Genomic DNA, 25331 nt, shown 5'->3' on the forward strand with positions numbered 1-25331 from the left:
TGGACTGTCTGCCTGGCAGACCGCAGTTTGTACAGCTTCAGACTGTGTGTCAGACATGGCTATAAGCAGCATTGAGACCCCGCAGGGGACTGTATTGGCTCCCTTCCTGTTTACCCTGTATAACCATATAACCATATAACAATCACAGCACGGAAACAGGCCATTCCGGCCCTCCTAGTCCGTGCCGAACTCTTAATCTCACCTAGTCCCACCTACCCGCACTCAGCCCATAACCCTCCACTCCTTTCCTATCCATATACCTATCCAATTTTACCTTAAATGACACAACTGAACTGGCCTCTACTACTTCTACAGGAAGCTCATTCCACACAGCTATCACTCTCTGAGTAAAGAAATACCCCCTCGTGTTTCCCTTAAACTTTTGCCCCCTAACTCTCAAATCATGTCCTCTCGTTTGAATCTCCCCTACTCTCAATGGAAACAGCCTATTCACGTCAACTCTATCTATCCCTCTCAACATTTTAAATACCTCGATCAAATCCCCCCTCAACCTTCTACGCTCCAATGAATAGAGACCTCGGACTTTAGATGCAACACTGAGCCATGTCATCTGCAGAAATTCTCTGATGACTCAGCAATAGACAAGAGGATGGATACAGGGCCCTGGTGGAGGACTTTGTCAAATGGTGCAAGCTGAATCATCTGCAGGTCAACATCAGCAAGACAAAGGAGATGATGATGGATTTTAGGAAGCCTAAGCCTGCACTGCTCCCTGTTACTATTGATTGTGAGGACATGGATGTGGTGAGGACCTACAAGTACCTGGATAACAGACTTGAGTGGAGCACCAACACAGGGTGTGTGTACAAGAAGGGCCAGAGCCACCTCTACTTCCCGAGGAGACTGAGGTCCTTTGGAGTATGCAGGCCTCTCCTTCACATGTTCTACCAGTCTGTTATCACTAGTATAAGATTCTATGTGGTGATGTGCTAGGAAAATGGCATCAACACGGGTGATGCCAACAGGCTCAATAAACTGATTAGACAGGCTGTCTGTTATAAGAGTCAAACTGGACACACTGGAGGCTGTGGTAGAACAGAGTACCCTCTGGAAAATCCTGACAATTCTGGACAATGTTTCTCACCCTCTGCATGTCACCTTGGCAAAAAAGAGGAGCACTTTTAGTAATAGACTGAGACAACTGCGCTGCTCCAAAGAGCGCTATATGAGGTCATTCTTACCCTCAACCATTAGGCTCTATAACAAGTTAACCTGTAGACAGGGAGGTGATTTTGTAATCTTTGACTTGTAAATCTATTACTTCTTATTTTTAAGGTAACTTACTGTTATTCTTTCTTGCTTCTCTTCTAATATTTGTATATCCATGCACTTGTAATACTTCTGGGACATTGTAATTTCCTTTGGGATCAATAAGGTATCTATCAATCTATCTATCTTTGGACATTAACCTCCCAGCTATGATATAATCTTCTTTCAGCCACAATCCAGTAATGCCCACAATGTCATACATACCAATCTGAACTGTTCTACAAATTCATTGACCTTATTCTGTATACTGTGTGTATTCAAATATAACACCTTCAGTCCCTTATTCACTCCTTTGGATTTTGTCTGCCTTTACATTGCAACTCATCCTGTTGACTGCAATTTTGCCCTGTCATCAGCCTCTCCTTGCTAGGAGTCTCACTACAGATTGCCTTTCTCAACCAACTGCCTTATCCTCAGCACTATCACTCCAGTTCCCATCCCTTGCTGAATTAGTTTAAACCCCCCCAAGCAGCTACAGCAAGCCTGCCTGCAAGGCTATTGGTCCCCCTTGGGTGCAGGTGTAACCCGTCCCTTTTGTACAAGTCATAAAGTCATAACTTCCCTAGAAGAGATCCCAATGATCCATAACTCTGAACCCTTCTGCACCAATTCCTCTGCCACTCATTCATCTGCCAACTCATCCTATTCTTACCCTTCCTGGCATGTGGCACAGGCAGCAATCCAGAGATTACTACCCTGGAGGTCCTGCATTTCGGCTTTCTACCTAGCTCCCTAAAATCTCTCTTCAGGACCTCCTCACCTTGTCTACCGTGTCATTGGTGCCAATATGCACCAAGATTTCTGCTACTCATCCTCCCCTCCCCCTTTAGAATGCTATGGACCCAGTCCAAGATATCTTTGACTTGGCAACATACCATCTGTGTCTCTATTAATACGCCCACAGAATCTCATCTCTGTTCCTTAACTATGGAATCTCCTATCACCACTGCAGTCATCTTCACCTCTCTTCTCTTCTGAGCCACAGCACCAGACTCAGTGCCAAAGACCCAGTCACTGTGGCTCCTCTCCCCCCAACTCGGTAGGTCATCACCCTCAACAGTATCCAAAGTTGTATAGTTATTACTGAGAGGAATGGCCACGGGGTTGCAACCTATGGGTGACTATCCCTGTAGCTCTTGCCTCTCACCTCCTCATTTTCTTGTATGAGTCAAAGGTCATCAAGCAGCAGCTCCAGTTCCTTAGTAAGTTCTCTCAGGAGCTGCAACTCTTCCCACATCTCTCACAGAGTACAAAACACTGCCCCTGGAGCCATTCTCAGTACGCTACACAGCCCTAACAGACAAGGAATGAACTATTAGGAATTCACCGGAGCCCGATGAATCAAAGCCACTCTAACCCTGACCTACTCACACAATGGCCGCTCACAACAAGACTACCCTATGCTACCTTGAGATTCATTTTCAGGTTGGGAAGGGAAAGGTTTGTAAGGGACCTGAGGAAAAAGATTTCCACACAGAGGGTGGTGGCTGTGTAGAATGAGGAGGTGGTCATTTAAAAGACAGGTAGACAGTGAGGAAAGGTTTAGAGAGAGATGGACCAAATGTGGGCAAATGGGAGTAGGTCAGACAGACATCTTGTTGCCATGGATGAGATGGGCCAAATGGTCTGTTGCTGTGCTCTTTGACCCTGTAACATTCCCAGTCCTGGGATGCAGCCAGAAGGTTGGAGGTGGTTTGTTCTTTTATGTGTGAATGTCCGCAGGAAATTGAATCTCAGTGCTGTATGTGGTGACACTTAGATACTTTGATAATAAAGTTAACTTTGAACTTTGCATGAACACGCGGTTCCTCCTCCTGTGAGGGCAACTCTTTTGGGCTTATATCTCAGAAAAGATGTGTTGGCATTGGAGAGAGTCCAGAGGAGGTTTGCAAGGATGATTCCAGGAATGAAAGGGTTAACATATGAGGAGCATTTGGCAGCTTTGGGTCTGTACTCACTGGAATTTAGGAGAATGCGTGGGGATCACATTGAAACTTACTGAATGTTGAAAGGACTAAATAGGGTGGATGTGGAGAGGATGTTTCCTATGGTGGGGGTATCCAGAACTGGAGAGCACAGCGTCAAAATTGAAGGACAACCTTTTAGAACAGAGGTAAGGAGGAATTTTTTTAGCTGAGGAGTGGTGAATCTGAGGAATTCTCTGCCACGGACTGCAGTGGAGACCAAGTCTGTGAGTATATTTAAAGTGGAAGTTGAGAGTTTCCTGATCAGTCGGGGCATCAAAGAATATAGTGAGAATACAGGTGTGTGGGGTTGTGTGGGATCTGGGATCAGCCATGATGGAATGGCAGAGCAGACTTGATGGGCTGAATGGCCTAGTCTTATGGTCTTTCCATTTCTTTCATTCTGGATCTGGAGGTAAAGTCTGAAAAGTGGAACTTCATCCATGGGAAAGGAATGTGATCATGTGGGAAAACATGGGTGTCAGAGGGCTGAATGGTCTCACCCTGGCCCTGTTCTTCTGGCAAGGTTGGGAGCCGCAGAGGAATCAGGTTCCTTTCGCAGGGGATGGTTCCCCACGTGAAGTCTATTCACTCTCCCATTGATTCAGGAATCATGTCTCTCTCCACAGAATTTTATCCTTTCCAAAGACAATGAACGAAGAGGACACAAAGAAGGGGATCGCAGATGCTTTTCAAATGTGGAGTAATATTTCCCCTTTCAATTTTACTGAGGTTCCTCCTGATGTCAACGCTGATATTAAAATAGGTGAGTTTGCTTTGTTCAAAGGGTAGATGTAAAGGTATTTACCACAGTTCAGCAAATTAATCAAACCAGTTCAACTCTCTTCAGTTAATCACATCTCCCTTCCCCTCCCCTCCAACTCCCTCAACCCCACTCCCCTTGACCCCACTCTCCTCATCACCACTCCCCTGACCCCTCCTCCCCATTCTTCTCCCCTCTTTCCCACTCTTCTCCTCTCCTCACTCCCCTCCACACTCACCTTCTCCCTTCTCCCCACCCCCCTCCTCGCCACTCCTCACCCGACTTCTCTTCCCATTCCCATCCCCATTCCCCTGCTCATTCCCTTCCTCCCTACTCTCCTCCTGTCCTCACTCCCCTCTCCCCTCCACACTCCCCTCTTCCCCACTCCCTCCTCCTCCCCACTCTACACCCCATTCCCCTGCTCATTCTCCTCCTCCCACTCTTTGACCATCTGCACTCACCTTCCCCCTTCTCCCCAGCCCCCTCCTTGCCACTCCTCACCTGACTCCCCTCCCCCCACTCCCCTCCTTGCCACTCCTCACCTGACTCCCCTCCCCCCACTCCCCTCCTCCCCACTCATTCCCCTTCCCAGGCCCCTCCTCCCCATTCCTCTCTTCCCTCCCCCTCCCCACTCCTTCCCATCCACAACTCTCCCCTCTCCCACTCCTACCCTCCCTGTCCCGCTTGCCCCTCCCCCATTCCTCTCTCCACTCCTTTTGCCCCTTCCCCAACTCCTCTCCCCTCTGTTTCCTCTCCCCACTCCTCCCCACCCTCTCCATTCCCTCCCACCCACTCCTCTCCCTTTCCCCTTCTCCCTCCCCTTACCTCACTTCTCTCCCCTCTCTCCTCTTCCTTCCCCCTCATCCACTACTCTCACCTATCCCCTTCCTCTCCCCCAACCCCTCTCCGCTCTCCCTTCCCTCTTTCCTTCCCCCATGTTTCTCCCTCTGCCTTCCCCTTTTCCCCCAACTCCTCTCCCTCCCCACTCCTCTGCCCTCTTTCTTATCCCTTACTCCTCACCCACTCCTTTCCCCTCTCCCTTGGGAGTTTAGCACAAAGGATGTTGTTTGTATCGAAAGGATAGACAGGAAGGCAATGTGGCTTTGTCAGGAATTGACTAAATAAAACACAGGAGTAGAATTAGGCTATTTGGCCCATCAAGTCTGCTCCACCATTCAATCATAGCTGATCCTTTTTTCCCTCCTCAGCCCCACTCCTTGGCCTTCTCCCCATAACAATTGATGCCATGTTCAATCAAGAACCTATCAATCTCTGCCTGAAGTACACCCAACAACCTGGCCTGTGATAACAAATTCCATAAATTCACCACAATCTGGTTAACAAAATTTCTCCGCATCTCTGTTTTGAATGGATGCCCCTCTATCCCGAGGCTGTGCCCTTTTGTCCTAAAATAAGTCAAAGTCAGCAGGGATTCTGTCAAAGGAAATCTTGCCTGACAAATCTATTAGTCTTTTGAGTAAGTAACAAGCAGAGTAGACAAAGGAGAGAGAGTGGATTTTTGGAAGGCATTTGATAAAGGGCAACATGTGAGGCTGCTTAACAAGATAAAATCCTATAGTGTTACAGAGAAGATACTGGCTTTGATAATGGGATGGCTGACAAGCAGGAGGCAGTGAGTGGGAGTAAAAGGGGTCTTTTCTGATTGGCTGCCAGTGACTAGCAGTGTTCCGCAGGGGTCCATATTGGGACCGCTACTTTTCACATTGTTTGTCAGTGGTTTGGATAATGGAAGTGATGGCTTTGTGGCAAAGTTTGCGGATGATATGAAGATAGGAGGAGGGGCAGGTAGTTTTGAGGAAACAATGCACACTGAGGGCAGGGGGCGACCACTCTCCGCTGAACATCGACGGCTCCTCGGTAGAGATCGTTAAGTGCACCAAATTTCTTGGTGTTCACCTGGCAGAGAATCTCACCCAGTCCCTCAACACCAGCTCCATAGCAAAGAAAGCCCAGCAGCATCTCTACTTTCTGCGAAGGCTGAGGAAAGTCCATATCCCACCTGCCATCCTCATCACATTCTACAGGGGTTGTATTGAGAGCATCCTGAGCAACTGCATCACTGCCTGGTTTGGGAATTGCACCATCTCAGATCACAAGACCCTACAGCAGATAGTGAGGTCAGCTGAGAAGATCATCGGGTTCTCTCTTCCCACCATCACGGACATTTACACTACACGCTGCATCCACAAAGGAAACAGCATTATGAAGGACCCCATGCACCCCTCATACAAACTTTTCTCCCTCCTGCCACCTGGGAAAAGGCACTGAAGCATTCGGGCTCTCACGACCAGACTATGTAACAGCTTCTTCCCCCAAGCCATCAGACTCCTCAATACCCAAAGCCTGGACTGACATCTTCCCCAAGCCATCAGACTCCTCAATACCCAAAGCCTGGACTGACACCAACTTACTGTCCTCTACTGTGCTTATTGTCTTGTTTATGATTTATCGTAATGCCTGCACTGTTTTGTGCACTTAATGCAGTCCTGGGTAGGTCTGTAGTCTAGTGTAGTTTTTGTGTTGTTTTATGTAGTTCAGTGTAGTTTTTGTATTGTTTCATGTAGCTCCATGGTCCTGAAAAACATCTTGTTTTTACTGTGTACTGTACCAGCAGTTATGGTCAAAAGGCCAATAAAAAGTGACTTGACTTGACTTGATTGCAGCAGGACTTAGACAAATTGAATGAATGGGCAAAAAAGTAGCAGATAGAGTACAGTGTTGGGAAATGTATGATAATGCATTTTGGTAAAAGGAACAATAGTGCGGACTGTTATCTAAATAGGGAGAAAATTCAAATATCAGAGGTACAGAGGGACTTAGGAGTCCTCGTTCAAGACTCCCAGAAGGTAAATTTACAAATTGAATCTGTGGTAAAGAAGGCAAATGCAATGTTGGCATTTATTTCAAGGGGAATAGGATATAAAAGCAAGGAGATAATGTTGAGCCTTTATAAGACACTAGTTAGGCCACAATTGGGGTATTGTCAACAGTTTTGGGCCCATATCTCAGAAAGGATGTGTTGTCATTGGAGTGAGTCCAGTGGAAGTCCACAAGGATGATTTCAGCAATGAAAGGGTTAACATATTAGGAGTGTTTGGAGCTTTGGGCCTGTACTCACTAGAATTTAGGAGAATGTGTGGGGATCTCATTGAAACCTACCAAATGTTGAAAGGACTAGATAGGATGGATGTGGAGAGATGTTTCCTATGATGGGGGTATTCAGAACTAGAGAGCACAGCCTCAAAATTGAGGGAAGACCTTTTAGAACAGAGGTAAGGAGGAATTTTTTTTAGCCAAGAGAGTAGTGAGTCTGTGGAATGCTCTGCCACAGACGGCAGTGGAGGCCAATTCCTTGTGTATATTTAAAGCAGAAGCTAATAGTTTCCTGACTGGTCAGGACATCAAAGGATGTGGTGACAACGCTGGTTTATGGTTGAGTGGGATCCAGGATCAGTCATGGTAGAATGGTGGAGCAGATTCAATGGGCTGAATGGCCTAATTCTGCTCCTATATCTTAATTTCTTATGGTTCTTTCCCTCCCCCTCCCCACTCCTCTCCCCTCTCCTTACTCCATCTCCTTTCCTCTCTCCCTTCCCCCTTCTCTTCCATCTTCCCCCTCCACTCACTCTCTTCCACCGGACCCCCCCCCCACTCTGTTCCACTTTCCTCTTCCCCCACTCCTCTCCTCCTCTTTTCCCACTCCCCTACTCCTCTCCTCTTTTTTCCCTTTCCCCACCCCCACACCTCTCCCTTTCCCTGCCCCCACCCACACTCTCCCCCATTCCCCTCCCCACTCCCCTCCCCCTTCTTCCTCCCCCCACTGCTCTTCCCTCTCTCTTCTCCTTTTGCCCTCAGCTCTCACTTCCCCTGCATCCACTCCTATCCCCTCTCCCTTCCCCGTCCCCATTCCCCAACTCCCTTCCACATTACCTCTCCTCTCCCACTCCACTCGCCTTTCCCTTTCCCTACCCCACCCATTCCTCTCTCCTTTCCCATCTCCTTTTCCCAATTCCCTCCCTGACTCTTCCCTTTACCCTTCTCTCACTCCTCTCCCCTTCCTGTCCCATTTCCCCCACTCCTCCCCCCTTCTCTCTTCCCCTGTTTCTCTTTCCCGTCCCCACACTCCCCTGTACCCCTCTCTCCCCAATGGTGTTCCCTAATTAGATGATATTAACACTGTCATCTGCTTTTACAGGATTTTATTCCATAAATCACACCGATTGCCTGCAGATTCCTTCGCATCCATGTTTTGATGGAATAACGGGAGAATTGGCACATGCTTTCTTCCCAACCAATGGAGAAATCCATTTTGATGACTATGAGCACTGGATATTGGGAAAAACCCGTTTCAGCTGGAAGAAAGGTGAGTCTGTGACATTACAGATGTTTGAAAATGCTACCTGTTACACTTTGGTAGTGAATTCAGCTCTGGTGATCACTGTGTTGGTGAGAGTTACTGAGGTTCTGTTCACTGTGTCGGTGAGAGTTACCGAGGTTCTGTTCACTGTGTTGTTGAGGGTTACTGACTCATTTCCAATTTTAAGAGAAGTTTGGATGGGAACATGGATGGTAGAGCTGTGGAGGGCTAAGGTCTGGGTGCAGGTTGACGGGACAACAGAATAACACTTTGGCGTGGACTAGATAGCTGAGGAGCCGGTATCTGACTCTACAGGATGTTTAATCATTCATCTGTTGTTACTTGTTCAGATGTAATTAATAAACAACCACTGTTGACGGCCTCAATCAAGGGATATAGCATTGCTACAGATTGTCTGTAATGATAACATCGAGGCATTTAAAGCTGCTGACCCTCTTCGTCTTGCATCACAGATGTGGGTGTCACTGGGGCCCATCCCCAGGTCATTGCCATGGGTTTGGAGTTGCGTCTTGGTGGGGGAGAGTAAGGCTGATTCCATTAAGGAGGAATGAAATAGAAAAGTTTCTGATTATCTAATAGGTTTGTAATTTCCTTATTGATGCTAGTCTTTTCATAACAAATTATTTACATAAAACATAGAATTAATTAACTGTAACTGATATTTAATAAATTTTCATTTAATTAATTAATTAATTAATTGAATCCGGCTACCCCAGTGGCTGTGATAGAATTCAAACTGGTGCCTCTGTAGACCTAGTCCAGACGCTGGATGGCTACGTTGCTGAGTAGTGACATTGTGTGTGAATCTGAAGTTGTGGGAGCACCAGGAGCCCGTGTCCTCAGACTCTGACTGACGGCGTGACTGTGATCTCTATTGCAGTGGTGTGGCTGACTGACCTGGTACATGTGGCTGCCCATGAGATTGGACACAGCCTCGGTCTAATGCACTCACAGAATTCGAATGCAATTATGAACAGAAATGCCACTCTACTGGGAAAGGACCAAATCACCCAGGACGACATGTGGGGCATCTGGAGGCTTTATGGTGAGATGATGCTCCGTTGCGTGAGGGTGATGAGGTTTCATTCTGTTTGTAGGGCCTGAGATAGCGGGCCACTCCTTCCACAATCTCCTGTTCTCCTCACCGATTGTTTCTGGGTTCCCAGCGTTGCCCCAGTATCAAATGGTTATGAGCCAGCTACAAGTTCCTGTTTCTTACATCACTGTCATTTTAATTATTTATTTAATAATGCACCATAGTATCAGGCCATTCTTGCCCAACGAGCCTGCACCAACCAAACACCGCCCATATGTCTTTGGGATGTGGGAGGAAACCGGAGACACGGGCAGAATGTACAAACTCCTCACTGACAGCAGTGCGAATCGTACCCGGGCCACCAGACCATCATACCGTTACACTACCACGCTGTGCTCTGCTCTGCTTCCTTGTGAAGGGAGAACCCTGTGGCCAAGGAGTTTTCTTCTTTGGCGATGAACTCTGGAGGCAGGGATTTGGGATTGTAATTTAAAGCTCTGGATCCACCCACAATTTCCCAAAACTCCCCGTCCTCACTGCCCAGCTACTGGAGAGGAGGGATTAGGACAAGTCTTTGCTCTGCACTGTAGAGAAACAAACACAACACACTGGGCATCACTGATGTGGGGTTCAGCAGAAACGTCCATCTCCAAAGGTTGGTGAAGGTGTGAAGCTGCTTCTCATGAGGGGAGAATTTAAGTCCTTTGTCCCACAACATCCATGCCTACTGCAAGAATCTGCAGAAGGTTGTGGACATCACAGACCAACCTCCCCTCCATGGACTCAGTCGACACTTCTCACTGTCTCAGTAAAGCAGCCAGTTTAATCAAAGACACCACCCACCCCCGACACTCTCTCTTTTCCATTCTTCCACCGGTCAGAAGATACAAAAGCCCGAAAGCTCGTATTACCAGGCTCAAGGCCAGTTTCTACCCCACTGTTACCACACTAGTATGAGTTTGATTCTAGGCCTCTCATTCTACCTGGTTATGGTCTGTCTAAAAACCTCTTAAACACCACCAAACTATGTGTACCCACTCTGTACCCTGGTCACCCATTCCAGGTACCTATCACTCTCTGTGTAAAAACACTTGACCCTCACGTCACTTTAAAATTCCCCTACACTCCACTTAAAAGTACATCCTCTGGTGTTTGACATTTCTACCCTGGGGGAAAGATTCTGACGGCCTATCCTATCCACACCTCTCCTCAACTTCTGGCACTTTAAGAAAAGCAACACAAGGTTTCCTTAGAGCTTCTACTCTCTAATCCAGGCAGCATCCTGGTGAACCTTATCTTGGTAAACCATTTTACTCTTGTTTTCCCTTGAACTACCTCAGTGCACTGATCTGAAGAAAGGATGTGTCTGGATAACATGCAAAATGTTTTCCACTCTACCTTGGTACATTTGACAATAATAAGCCAATTTACTAATTTTATTCATCCACCATTGTGCTCTGTCTCCAGTCACCAAACTATTGCTGTTTTTTAAAAAATGAACTGTAACATGACTAGATGGGCCAAATAGCCTGTGCTGTGCTGTAAATCCCACAGATGTGATTCACTGATGGGATCTGTGCTCTTACAATATCTGATTATAGTTTTAACTAATCAAGAACCTATCAACCTTTAAATATACTCAAAGACTCGGCCTCCACAGGCACCCGTGGCAATGAATTCCACAGATTCACCACCCTCTGGCTAAATAGTTGTCCCTTTATTCTCAGGTTGTGCCCTCTGGTCCTAGACTCCCCCAGTATAGGAAACATCCTCTCCACATCCACTCTATCTAGGCCTTCCAATATTTAATAAGTTTCAATGAGACCATCCCTCTCCAGCGAGTACAGGCCCAGAGCCTTCAAACACTTCTCATATGTTAACCCTTTCCAGACATACCACCTCTCCCGGAAGATCCGGGAGTGTCCCGCATACTTATAGCGGCTCCCTGATGCCCACAAATTATATACAATATCCTGGAAATTGATTTGTTTTTAAAGAGAGAGGGAGAGGTTCCAAAAAAAGAAAATATAAAACGTACTTCACCCCAGACTACACCCCTGCCTAATAAGGGTCAAAAATAATGAGTGTTGCTCGCTGCACTGTTTGCAACAGTGACTTTTCTATTGCCCATGGTGGGTTAAAATGTAAAAGACATGTTGAGGTGAGTTTAACAGGTGTCATTCATTCATTAGCATAGCCAACATTATTTAAACTAGCTAGCTAGCTGCTAAGGATGATGCACCATCAATAACTCTCGGAGACGGGAGGCGAACGATAGGCTTTTATTAGCTGCAAGAGACCACGATTAGTAGCAAGAGGCCACCACACAACATCCTGGAGACTGAGGGAGGGAGCAGTGCCTCCAACCGCCTTTCTACAGGGGTCTGTGGGAGGAGCCACAGGAGCAGTCAGCAGAGGGGCGCGTCCAGACAGGTATATGTAGTTCACCACAAAGGAGCTACTCTATTGCAGACATCCCACCTCTCCCAGAAGTTCCGGGACTCTCCCACAAGTTGATGGTGCTACCTCCCTGAAATGAGTTTTTGCAGGGTAGGATGTCTGCCTTTCATTCCTCAAATCATATTCAAAGAAAGCTTTGCATTCTCCACTGCCTTTGGAAACGGTGCAAGAAAATGAATCTCAGGGTAGTATATGGTAACATATATGTATTTTGATAATAAATTTGTTTTGAACTTTGAACCTTTTACTTGCTGCTATAGACACCTGGGACAGTCGTGGTGACAGAGGTTCCACATTGAGGGCAGGAGGAGATCAATATATCAATGCAGACTCTGAGTTCTGCGGCTAAGTACAGAGCCAGCAGTGAAGTACAAGGCCAGGATGTGCAGCAAGTTGGGGAGCTCGTACTGAACTGTGACTATTCTCTAATTGAAGGTTGCCTGGACAGACTGGATGAATGCCCTTCCTGGGCACAGAATGGTTTCTGTGAAAGTCGTCATGCATTAATGATGAAGCATTGTCCGTACAGTTGTAACTTCTGCAGAGGTACGGTGTTATGGGTCTGTCAGTGTTCAGTCACCAGCTCTCTGCTCTCTGTGCTGTGCCACAGTGACTTCACTTCATTGTGTTAGGAATAACTCTGCCATTCAAACATGGCTGATTTATTATCCCCCCTCAACCCCATTTTCCTGCCTTCTCCATGTAACCTTTGACACCCTGACTGATCAAGAACCAATCAACCTCCACTTTAAATATATCCAATGACTTGGCCTCCACGGCCATCCATGGCAATGAATTCCATAGATTCACCACCCTCTGGCTGAAGAAATTCCTCCTCTGCTGTTCTAAATGGATGTCCCTCTATTCTGACTCTGTGCCCTCTGGTCCTAGACCATAGGAAAAGTCCTCTCCACATTCACTGTATCTAGGCCTTTCAATTTTTAATGAGATACCCCTCATTTTCCTAAACTCCAGCAAGTACAGGTCCAGAGCCATCAAATGCTCCTCATATGTCAACCCTTTCATTCCTGGGCCAATTTTCGTGAACCTCTTGACCATTGAAGGGGTAGCAGACGTGAAAGAGTTACCACACAGTGATTACATTTCTGGTGATTTGATTAGATCAGACACAGTGTCATCACAAACTGCACCCACTACTGAACACAGCAAACTATCTTGGAGTTTACTGGAGATTTGTTTAAACTGTATGTGATCCTCCATCTCCCACGCTCCCCACCCGTGAGTTGAATGTTGATTTGAAAGTGAGTTTATGAAATTAGAAGTTAGAAATAACCTAATTGTAAACATTTTTGTTCTGCAGACCCGCCTGTTCCTACCATTCCTCCCACACCTATTCCTCCCAGGACCAAGGTCAAGCGAGTTCCCAAAGGAAGAAAGGTGACAGTTCGTTGTGGACAAAAGATTGCCCATAAGAAGGGAACATTGCAGTAAGTGTAATGTGCTTCATTTTCATACTTCATCTTCATTTAATTCCATTCTGGGCAATAAGACAGGCTCAGGGGACTGCAGGTAAAGATGCCTTCACTCCGTTCAAGCACAAACTAGTGATCATAACTCTATTGGCTCTAATGGTCTTTCCCAGGCACTGGGTGTGAAAACAGTTGTTCGTTCCTCTGTATGCTTCTCCATTGCAAGTAATTTCTGCAGAGGGTTTCAAACCAGAAGACAGAGACTCTTAATCTTTGGGGATGACTCCAGGGCACCAAATCCACTACTATTCAGATGAAATCAATCAATTCAGTATTTCTTAACATTTGGTTAGACTTTTTCCTGGAGCAGAAATGGCTAAATCAAGCCAGCATAATTTTAATGTGTTTGGACAAAAGTACAGGGAGGATGGCGGAGATGAGATTTTTACACAGAGTGGTGGATACATGAAATGTGCTGCTGGTTGGGAGATTTAAGAGACTTTTAGATAGGCACAAGGATGATAGAAAAATGGAGGGTTATGTGGGAGGGATAGATTTTGTTGTTGTTGAGTGCCGTTGAGTCATTGATGACTCATGGCAACCCTATGGATAGTGTCGTTGTCCATAGTGTTTTCATGGCAAGATGCGGAAGTAGATTGCCGGGCCTTTCTCTGCTACTGCTACTGCCCAGGTTGGGGCCTGGCTGGATCTCTCCGCGCAGATACCGCTGCTGCCCAGGCTGGAACCTGGCCGGATTTGAACTCGGGTCCATCTGCCTCGAAGTCCAGTGCTGATGTCACTACACAACCAGCCGGCCCAAGATTGATAATCCCAAGGATGGTATTAATGGATTTGTGGCAAAATTTGCCAATGATACAAAGATAGTTGAATGAACAGGTAGTGTTGAGGAGAGTTTAGGGGAATGGGCAAAGAAGTGGCAAATGAAATACAATGTTGAAAAGTGTATGGTCAGGCACTTTGGTGGAAGAAATAAACAGGCAGACTATTATTCCGAGAGAATTCAGAATGTAGAGATGCAAAGGGACTTGGGAGTCCTTGTGCAAAATACCCTAAAGGTTAACCTCCAGGGTGAGTTGGTTGTGAAGAAGGCAAATGCAATGTTGGCATTCATTTCTAGAGGTATAGAATATAAGGGCAGGGATGTGATGTTGAGATGTTGAAGCTCTATAAGGCACTTGTGAGACCACATTTGGAGTATTGTGTGCAGTTTTGGGCTCCTTATTTTAAAAAGGATATAACAACATTGGAGAGGGTTCAGAGAAGATTTCCAAGAATGACAGACAGACAGACATACTGTATTGATCCCGAGGGAAATTGGGTTTTGTTACAGCCGCACCAACCAAGAATATTGAAGAAATATAGCAATATAAAACCATAAATAATTAAATTATAATAAGTTAACCATGCCCAGTAGAAATAAGTCCAGGACCAGTCTATTAGCTCAGGGTGTCTGACACTCTGAGAGAGGAGTTGTAAAGTTTGATGGCCACAGGTAGGAATGACTTCCTATGACGCTATGATTCCAGGAATGAAAGGGTTACCGTATGAGGAACTTCTGGCAGCTCTTGGGCTATATTCCCTGGGGTTCAGGAGAATGAGGGGGGATCTCATAGAAACAGTCTGAACGTGAAAAGGCCTGAACAGATTAGGTATGGCAAAGTTATTTCCCATAGTAGAGAACTCTAGGACAAAAGGGCACGACTTCAAGACGTCAATCCTTTTAGAACAGATGTGGTGAAATTGCTTTAGTCAGAGGGTGGTAAATCTGTGGAATTTGTTGCCACGAGCAACTGTGGAGGCCAAGTCACTGGGTGTACTTAAGGCAGAGATAGGTAGGTTCTTGATTAGCCAGGGTATCAAAGGGTATGGGGTGAAAGCAGGGGAGTGGGGATGACTGGAGGAATTGGATCAGCCCACGATTGAATGGTGGAGCAGAATCAATGGGCTGAATGGCCTACTTCTGCTTCCATGTCTTATGGTCTTATGATCTTGGAGTAGGTTAAAAGGTCAGCACAACATTGTGGGCTGAAGGGCCTGTAGTGCACTGTAATGTTCTCTGTTCTATATCCAGTTCTCCTTGGGAAATGTTACTGATCTCCATTCTTTGTCTGGAAATTAAATCTCTGCCTTTGCATTTTGATCTTCTGTTCACCACTCAGTTTAATTTAAATAGATGCTTATTATCTAAATTATTACTGCAGCTTAAAGATCTGGAAATAAATTGCCCAGGAATGAGGCCAGCCTTGCTCTTGTGGAAGTAATCTGTTTACCAGAGCTTTAAGACGATTAAATTGCAGACATTGCTGGTGTCATGTGTCCATGGAAGCTTCGCTCAAACAGTGCTGTGTTGTAGTGTGCACCGTTATATCTTCAGTAGTGGATGAATAAGAACGAGGTTTCTTGATAAAGTTCACTCTGGCTTAATATCCTGAGTCAGAAGAGAACAGGCTCTGTGTCTGTAGCTCAGCCGCTAGTGCTGGGCATGGTGGTGGAGTAGCTACCATTGGCTAGATGGCTTCGATCAGCCTCAGGGAGTTCGATAAATTGGGCTCTTAGTTGAAACCTGAAATGTGGAAGAAGGCAGTGAATCTGTGGAATTCATTGTCATAGACAGCAATGGAGCCCACATCATTGGGTATATTTAAAGTGGAGGTTGATAGGTTCTTAACTAGTCTGGGCATCAAAGATTACAGGAATAAGGCAAGAGAATGGGGTTGAGAGGGAAAATAAATCAAACAAGACCATAACACATAGAAGCAGAATTAGGCCATTCAACCCATCCAGTCTGCTCTGCCATTCCATCATGGCTGATCCTGGATCCCACTCGACCCCATACACCTGCCGTCTCACCATAACCTTCGATGCCCTGACCAATCAGGAAACTATCAATTTTCGCTTTAAATATACCCATGGTCTTGGCCTCCACTGCTGTCTGTAGCAGAGCATTCCATAGATTCACTACTCTCTGGCTAAAAAAAAATTCTCTTTGCATCTGTTCTAAAATGTCACTCCTCAATTTTGAGGCTGTGCCCTCCAGTTCTGGACACACCCACCATAGAAGACATCCTCTCCACATCCACCTTATCTAATTCTTTCAATGTTTGATAGGTTTCAATGAGATCCTCGTGCATTCTTCTAAATTCCAGTGAGTACAGGCCCAAAGCTGCCAAACACTCTGCATATATTATCCCCTTTATTCCTGGAATCATTCTTGTAAAACTCCTCTGGACGCTCTCCAATGATAATACATTCTTTCTGGGATATAGGACCCAACATTGTTGACAAAACTCCAAGTGCAACCTGACTAGTGTTTTATAAAGGCTCAGCATTATCTCCTTGCTTTTATATTCTATTCCCCTTGAAATAAATGCCAACATTGCATTTGCCTTCTTTACCACAGGCTCAATCTGTAAATTAACCTTCTGGGAGCCTTGCACGAGGACTCCTTAGTCCCTTTGCACCTCTGATGTTTGAACCTTCTCCCTACTTAAATAATTGTCAGTATTGTTGTTCTTTCACAAATGCATTATCATACATTTCCCAACACTGGATTCCATTTCCCACTTTTTTCCCCATTCTTCCAGTTTGTCTAAGTCCTTCTGCAATCAAGCGGAGTGTATTCATAGAACATAGTACAACACAGGAACAGGTCCCTCAGCCCACAATATTGTGTCAGGCTAATTAAATTAGAAATCAATTGGCCAGCTAATCTCCTTGGTCTACAAAATATCTATGTCCCTCCAATTTGTTACATCCATGTGCCTATCTAAATGTCTCTTAAAAGTATCGAATGCACCACCACCATCACCCCAGGCAGTGCATTCCAGTCACCTACCACTCTCTGTGTAAAAAAAAAACTTGCCCCTCACATCTCCTTTGAAATTATCCCCTCTCACCTTAAATGCTTGCCCTCTGGTATTAGACAACAATGAGAAAAATATGTCTATTCTCTACCTAAGCCTCTCATAATCTTGTAAACCTCTATCAGATCTCCCCTCAGCCTTCACCACTCCAGAGAAAACAACCCAAGTTTGTCCAACCTCTTGTTATAGCTCATGCCCTCTAATCTAGACAGCATCATGGTAAATCTCCTCTGCACACTCTCAAAAGCCTTGATATCCTTCCTATAATGTGACCAGAACTGTATACAATATTCCAGATGCAGTCTAACTGGAGTTTTATAAAGCTGCAACATAACTTCCTGACTTTTGAACTCACTGCCTCAACTAATTAAGACAAGCATGCTTTATACCTTCTTAACCACCATATCAACCTCTGCAGCCACTTTCAGAGAGCTATGGACCTGAACCCCAAAATCCCTCTGTTCATCAATACCGTTAAGGGTCTTGCTGTTAACAGTGTACTGTCTCTTTACATTTGATGCAGCACTTCACATTCCACAACTGGCTGGCTTAAACTCCACCTGCAATTTCTCCACCCATATATGCAACTGATCTATATCCCACTGTCTTCTTTGTCAGTCTTCTACACTATCCACACCACCACCAGTTTTTGGATCATCTGCAAACTTACTAACCAACTCAACTATATTTTTATCCATGTCATTTAACAGCAAAGGCCTGAGGAACACCACTAATCACAGTTCTCTAGCTAGAATATGTTCCTTTGACTACTACCGTCTTAATACAATCAATTTAGACAACATCCATAGCTCTACCTTCAATCACCCTCATTACCTTGTTAAAAAACTCAATCCAGTTAGTAAGACACAACTTTCCCTGCACAAAGCCATGCTGGCTCTCTCTATTTAAGCCATGGTTTTCCAAATGCTCATGAATCCTATCCCTAAGAATTCTCTCCAGTAACTCCCTACCACTGACACAAGATTTACTAGTCTCTAGTTATCCCTGGTTCTTCTATTAACGGCTGAATGGCCTAATTCTGCTCCTATGTTTCATGGAAACACTTTGCACTTAAAGTCCATAGGCCTTGAGTTTCCTTCCAACATTCTCCAGTCTGTGTTCAGAACAATTTGAGATGATGTCACTGACATGAAAATTGCACCTTAGTTTTGCTTTATATGATGGGTTCATCAGAAAGGTTTCCAGGCTGTTCATGCCTGTGGTCTGGCATGGCCAAGTTCCTCAGACTGATGGCAAGATAAGCAAAATCTGTGGTTTCTCCAGAGCTCTGTGTGTGTTGGCTGGAATTGTAAACTCCATGTTAAGTAATCAGCAGGTTTACAGTGACCAATCCAGCACCACACAAACCACAGAGATAAAAATATACGAGTTACTGGTCTGTAGTGACTGGGCAGATGTTGGACAGGGGTGGGAAGCACAAGTGCCTGACTTCCTGTTCCTCAGTGCTGTCTAATTCCATCTAGAGTGAGGTGGAGAACGAGTGGGAGTTAGGCTGGCGTGAAAGTGGTACGGGTGTGTAACTGAAGCCCCTCACACTGTCCACCAACCCAGATGAAGAAGGAAATCTTCTTTGCATCTAGTGATTATAATACCATTAGTTCCAAAGTAAATATGGAAAAGGGGATCTTGGGATCCAAGTCCATAGGACACTCAAAGCTGTTGTGCAGGTTGACTCTGTGGTTAAGAAAGTATATGGTGCATTGGCCTTCATCAATCGTGGGGATGAGTTTAAGAGCTGAGAGGTTATGTTACAGCTGCTTAGGCTGTAACCTAAGCTTAAGCTGCTTTGGGACCTGGTCAGGCCCCATTTGGAGTACTGTGCTCAGTTCTGGTCACCTCACTACAGGAAGGATGTGGAAACTATAGAAAGGGTACAGAGGAGATTTACAAGGATGTTGCCTGGATTAGGAACATGCTTTATGAGAATAGGTTGAGTGAACTCGGCCTTTTCTCCTTAGAGTGACAGAGGATGAGAGGTGACCTGATAGAGGTGTATAAAATGATGAGAGGCATTGATCATGTGGATAGTCAGAGGCTTTTCCCAGGGCTGAAATGGTTAACATGAGAAGGTACAGTTTTAAGGTGCTTGGAAGGAGGTACGGAGGAGATGTCAGGCGTAAGTTTTTTTACACAGAGCGGTGAGTGCATGGAATGGGCTGCCAGTGACAGTGGTGGAGTAGAAGAAAGACGATAGGGTCTTCTAAGAAATTGCTGGATAGGTACATGGAGCTTAAAAACTAGAGGGCTATTTCCTTGGGTAATTTTTAAGTAAGTACATAAATGGCACAGCATTGTGGGCTGAAGGGCCTGTATTGTGCTGTAGGTTTTCTATGATAGGTCTGGTCTGTGTGTTGAGATTCTAAATTGGAGAAAGGCCGTGTTTGATGGTATCAGAAAGGATCTGGCTAGTGTGGATTGGGACAGCTTGTTTTCTGGCAAAGGAGTACTTGGTAAGTGAAAGGACTTCAAAAGTGAAATTTTGAGAGTACAAAGCTTGTATGTGTCTGTCAGAATAAAAGGCAAAGATAAAAGGTTTAGGGAACCCTGGTTTAAGATATTGAAGACCTGGTTAAGAGAAAAAAGGAGCAGGTTTAGGCAGGTAGGAACAAATGAGGTGCTGGTGGAGTAGAAATACAAGAGAACACTTCAGAAAGAAATCAGGAGGGCTAAAAGAAGGCATGAGGTTGTTCAAGCAGACAAGGTGGAGGAGAATCTTAAGGGATTCTACAGATGTGTTAAGAGCATAAGAATTGGTAGAGACAAAATTGTCAGATCAGAATGGTAATCCATGCATGGAGCCAATAAAGAAGGGCTCAAATGAATTATTTGCATCTGTACCTACTCAGGAGATGGACACAGAGTCTATAGAAGTGAGACAAAGCAGCATCAACTCCATGGACCCTATATAGATCACAGAGGAGGAGGTGTTTGTTGTCTTGGGTGGATCAATACCCAGGGCCTAACAGGGTATTCCCTCAGACCCTCTGGGAGACGTACAGAAATTGCAGGGGCCCTAGAAGGCTGGAGAATGGGGCTGAGGAGGGGGAAAAAAAAGATCAGCCATGATTGAAAGATGGAGCAGACATAATGGGCCAAATGGCCTAATTCTGCTCCTATGTCTTATGGTCTATATCCTTAGCGACAGGTGAAAAATTGGGGTTAGCTAATGTTGTTACGCTTGTTTAAGGCTCTAAAAATAAACTAGGAAATTATAGTCCAGTGAGCCTGACATAAGTAATGAGAAAATTATTGGAACGTGTTCTAAAGGCTCTACCTATATGAGTATTTGGATATATATGGACTGATTAGGGATAGTCAGCATGGCTTTGTGCATGGTAGGTCATGCTTAACCAATCTTAGAGTTTTTCAAGGAAGTTACCAGGAAAGTTGAAGACAAGGCAGTACGTGTTGTCTGCATGGGCTTTAGCAAAGCATTTGACAAGATCCCTCATGGGAGGTTGGTCATGAAGGTTTAGATGCTCAGCATTCAAGATGAGGTAGTAAATTGGAATTGACATTAACTACTAGAAAGTCGTAATAGATGGTTGCCTCTCTGACTGGAGGTCTGTGACTAGAGGTGATCCACAGGGATCAGTGCTGGATCCTCTGTTTGTCATCTACAGTACATCAATGATCTGAATGATAATGTTGTTAAGTGGATCGGTAAATTTGTGGATGACAGTGAGATTGGGGTGTAGCGAACAGCAAGGAAGACTGACACTTTCCTGAATGGTCACTCCCAACAGTAAGATCTCAGACTGAGCAGCAAGGATAACATCAACACTGCCAACCATGAAAGCAGACCTGTGTTCTCAGGGTACAAACTGTGGCCTTTACTGAAGCTGGCAACACACAAGGTGCTGGAGATCTGATGAAGGGTGTCAGCCTGAAACGTCAACTGTTTGTCCCTCTCCATAGATGCTGTCTGGCTTGCAAAGCCCTTCCAGCATTTTGCATCTGCAGAATCTTGTATTTATCACATTAGTTTAAAGTTGTGCATTGTAGGTGTGTGAATCTTCACCCAATCAGGCAGCAGTTGTGGAGAGAATTCTTCGGTCTAAATTGTTCAACGCCATCTCTTTCCCTACATTTTCTGTCTGACCCGTTGTGTTTCCAGGCTTTTCTGCTTGAACACTAAGATTTTAATAATCCCAATCTCACCTCAGGAGACGTTGGCTCCCCGACAGTCACCGGCAGCACAGCACTGCCACCTGCTGATTCAGAGCAGAACTCTCACTAAAATTCTGTTCCCATTGGAGGGTAGTCTCATCCCACTGGTGCTGGAATCAAAAGACTTTTTTATACAGAATATCTTTATTACAAATTCAGTGCTATATATACAAACCAGTGACTAACACAATTACTTCACTACAAATAGACATTACACATTAAATTAAAATGTTTCCACCTCTGGCAATGATGGCAATAACATCCCCCCCCTTCCCATGAATCCCAATGTCCCGGAACATCTCTATGGTCGCCGTGGATTGCGTGTGTTCCTTCTCAATATTTACCTAGGCATGAACATATCCCCTAAACATTGCTAGGCAGTCTGCCTGGGCAGATCCTCCCACCACCCGTTTCCAAGACCCACAGATGGTTGATCTCGCCAGCCCCAGGAGCAATTTGACAAGGACATCCGCATCCCTCCATGCCCCCTCCTTACTGGATGACCGTATATAAATAGGGTGGGGCTAAAATGTAACCAGAAGGTGAGAAGCTGCTTATCAACCCATACAGATATGCAAAAAGGAGCTGCAGTCTCACACACTCCATGTACATGTGGTACACGGTCTCCTCCAGCAGAAGTAACATGCGGCTGGGATAAATCTTTTAGAAGAGTTGTTGTTCCTTTTCATGCCTTGTGGCACATTGGGCAGCGTTTTTGCAGTTTCTGTAGCATTTGACTATTTAGCTGAATTGCTAGCTTGATGCTCATCCCAGCACAGATGGGAGCTTGGGACCATTCACCTCGAAGTCTGATGCCGATGCCACTACACCACCAGCTGGCTATATAAAGAACTGTAATACCAGAGCCCACCGTGGGGCTCGAACCCACAACCCTGGTATTAACAGTCCCATGCCCTACTGTCTGAGCTAGCTAGGCCAAGTACACAGAGCTCTGTCCCACTGGGGCCCTGCTTATCCCCATTGATGCAACTATTGATTCCCTAGCATCTTCCCTCCTACATAATCCTCCATTTTTCTATTATCCATGTGCCTATCTAACAGTTACTTATTGTAGAAAAAAACCAGCTCTGACATCTAGGGACAGGTGGGGACACCTGGTCGTAATAAAACTGATTCTGACTCATTCTCATTCAAGACTCAGTGCTGGCTGCACTCAGCCCCACTACTAAGCCTCCAGGATCCACCCTCCACTTGGCCCGATCATTCATAGTCATCCTGTCTTCTTCTTAAGCCCATCACCCTTAACGCAGCATAGGCCGCTGACAGGAGCTTGCCAGAGTCCTCTGTGCTTGGCTAGTCTTTCACACTGTTCCCAAGTGTTACCAGCTTCAAAGATAGATACTTTATTTATCCCAAAGGAAACTACAGTGTCACTGTACCATTACAAGTGCACAGATATTACAAATAATTAGAAGAAAAGTAAGGAAGAAAAAAAATAAACAGTTTTACACGAGAGGGTCATTGCTTTCCGGCTATAGGTTGACTCATTATAGAGCCAATTGGTCAAGGGTAAGCATGCCTTCATATAGCACTCTTTGGAGCAGTGCAGTTATCTTAGTTTATTACTCCTCTGAATCAGAATCAGGTTTATTATCACTGGCATGTGATATGAAATTTGTTAACTTAGCAGCAGAAGTTCAATGCAATACATAATATAGTTGAGAAAAAAAGTAAAAATAATAGTAAATAAACAAGTAAATCAATTACATATATTGAATAGATTTTTTAAAATGTGCAAAAACAGAAATACTGTATTTTTTTTTAAAAAAGTGAGCTACTGTCCAAAGATTCAATGTCCATTTAGGAATCGGATGGCAGAGGAGAAGAAGCTGTTCCTGAATTGCTGGGTGTGTGCCTTCAGGCTTCTGTACCTCTTACCTGATGGTAACAGTGAGAAAAGGGCATGCCCCGGGTGCTGGAGGTCCTTAATAATGTTCGCTGCAACACCGCTCCCTAAAGATGTCCTGGGTACTTTGTAGGCTAGTGCCCAAGATGGAGCTGACCAGATTTACAACCTTCTGCAGCTTCTTTCGGTCCTGTGCAGTAGCCCCTCCATACCAAACAGTGATGCAGCCTGTCAGAATGCTCTCCACGGTACAACTATAGAAGTTTTTGAGTGTAGTTATTGACATGCCAAATCTCTTCAAACTCCTAATGAAGTATAGCTGCTGTCTTGCCTTCTTTATAACTACATCAATAAGTTCAGCCAAGGTGGCAGGCAGAAGGTGAGAAACATTGTCCATAATTGCCAGGATTTTCTGTTGGGTCCTTTGTTCTACCAGAGCTTCCAATGTGTCCAGTTTGACTTTTATAACCGAGCCAGCCTTTTTAATCAGTGTATTGAGCCTGTTGGCATCACCCATATTGATGCCATTGCTGCAGCACACCACCACATAGAAGACTGTACTGTCGACAGACTGGTAGAACATGTGAAGCAGAGGGCTGCATACTCCCAACTACCGCAGTCTCCTCGGGAAGTAGAGGTGATTCTGGCGTTTTTTGGACACAGACTCTGTGTTGGTGCTCCACTTAAGTTTCTCAACCAGGTGCACTCCCAGGTTCTTGCAGGTCCTCATCACATGCACGTCCTCACCATCAATAATAAAAGGGAACAGTGCAGGCTTAGTCTTCCTAAAGTCCATCAACATCTCCTTTGTCTTACTGATGTTGAGCTGCAGATAATTCAGCTTGCACCATTTGACAAAGCTCCACCAATGGCCTGTATTCATCGTTCTGTCCTCCCTTTATACACTCAACTGCTGCTGAGTCATCAAGAGAATTTCTGCAGATGACATGACTCAGTGTTGTATCTAAACTCTGAGGCATACAGGGCAAACAGGAAGGGAGCCAGTACAGTCCTGTGGGGCCCCAGTGCTTCTTAGAGCCATGTCTGACACACAGCTCTGAAGCCACACAGACTGTGGTCTGCCGGCCAGGTATCCATTATCCACCCTCCTTTCTTTTGCAACCAAGCTTGGGACTATCCATGGTGAAGTTATAGTCATTTTGTGTACTCAGCCTAAAGTGGGTGAAGGTTTGCAAACTTGATGCATTCCAGTACACCGAAAAGCAACTGTCTGTCTGGTTCCTTGCACATGATAGAATGACTGTGCAGCTTCTCCACGCCATGCATGGAGGTGGAGATCAGGTGATGCAAATAAATAGACCAAGGGCATCAATTCAGTGCCAAGCACCAGTGTCTGGCACTAACATTTATCCACGTCATTGGGTTGTGCCACCTTGCAGTTTCTGAGATCTTACTGTGCACTTTGTCAGTTACTTTAGTACCAGGAAGTGGCCTCTGCTCCAGCACCCTGGATAGAACTGATCTTTGGTGCTGTCTGTGTGGATGCTGTTTGCATGCTCTATGCTTTTCTTCAGTTGCTCTCCCTTTAGATGAGCTTTAAGTGTTGCCTGTACAGTGAAATGTGCTGTTTGTGGCAATGACCAAAACAACACAATCTGAGGATGTGGTGGGGGCAGCCTGCTAGTGACACTGACAACTTACAAACCCTAAGCTGTACGTTTTTGGAATGTGGGAGGAAACCAGAGAACCTGGAAGAAACCCACAGTCACATGGAGAATGTACAAACTCCTTAGAGATGGGAATTGATCACCAGTCGCTGATGAACTAACCACTATTCTACCGTGCTGCCTCCATGAGGGCTGGTAGGTTAATTCCCTGCTGTAAATTGCTCCGGTGCAGAGTTGGAGTTTTTAATGAGAAGATGGGGAGAATTTCAGCATCAAATGGGTACAGATGGTCAGCAGAGATTCGATGGGGAACTTCCCTGCTGTATAACAAAATGTTTCCTATGCTACAACCAAGACTACATTTCAAAGCCTTGCAGTGTGAAAGATGTGGATGGATCTCCATGATGAATGTTTTTATC

General features: G+C 45.2%; 1 protein-coding gene across 2 annotated transcripts in view; it reads left to right on the plus strand.

The window, feature by feature from the left end:
* The window catches only part of mmp23ba (matrix metallopeptidase 23ba), a 40274-nt gene that overhangs the window by 11954 nt on the left and 2989 nt on the right, over nt 1-25331 (plus strand). The window contains exons 3-7 of one of the 2 annotated variants that reach the window (XM_073032430.1): nt 3884-4020; nt 8234-8401; nt 9297-9461; nt 12348-12458; nt 13234-13360. In XM_073032430.1, coding sequence (XP_072888531.1) covers nt 3884-4020; nt 8234-8401; nt 9297-9461; nt 12348-12458; nt 13234-13360 — 708 coding nt within the window. The remainder of the gene's footprint in view (nt 1-3883; nt 4021-8233; nt 8402-9296; nt 9462-12347; nt 12459-13233; nt 13361-25331) is intronic. The other variant, XM_073032431.1, reaches the window with a different exon arrangement.

Source organism: Hemitrygon akajei, chromosome 29 (assembly GCF_048418815.1).
Source record: "Hemitrygon akajei chromosome 29, sHemAka1.3, whole genome shotgun sequence".
Classification (NCBI taxonomy): domain Eukaryota; kingdom Metazoa; phylum Chordata; class Chondrichthyes; order Myliobatiformes; family Dasyatidae; genus Hemitrygon; species Hemitrygon akajei.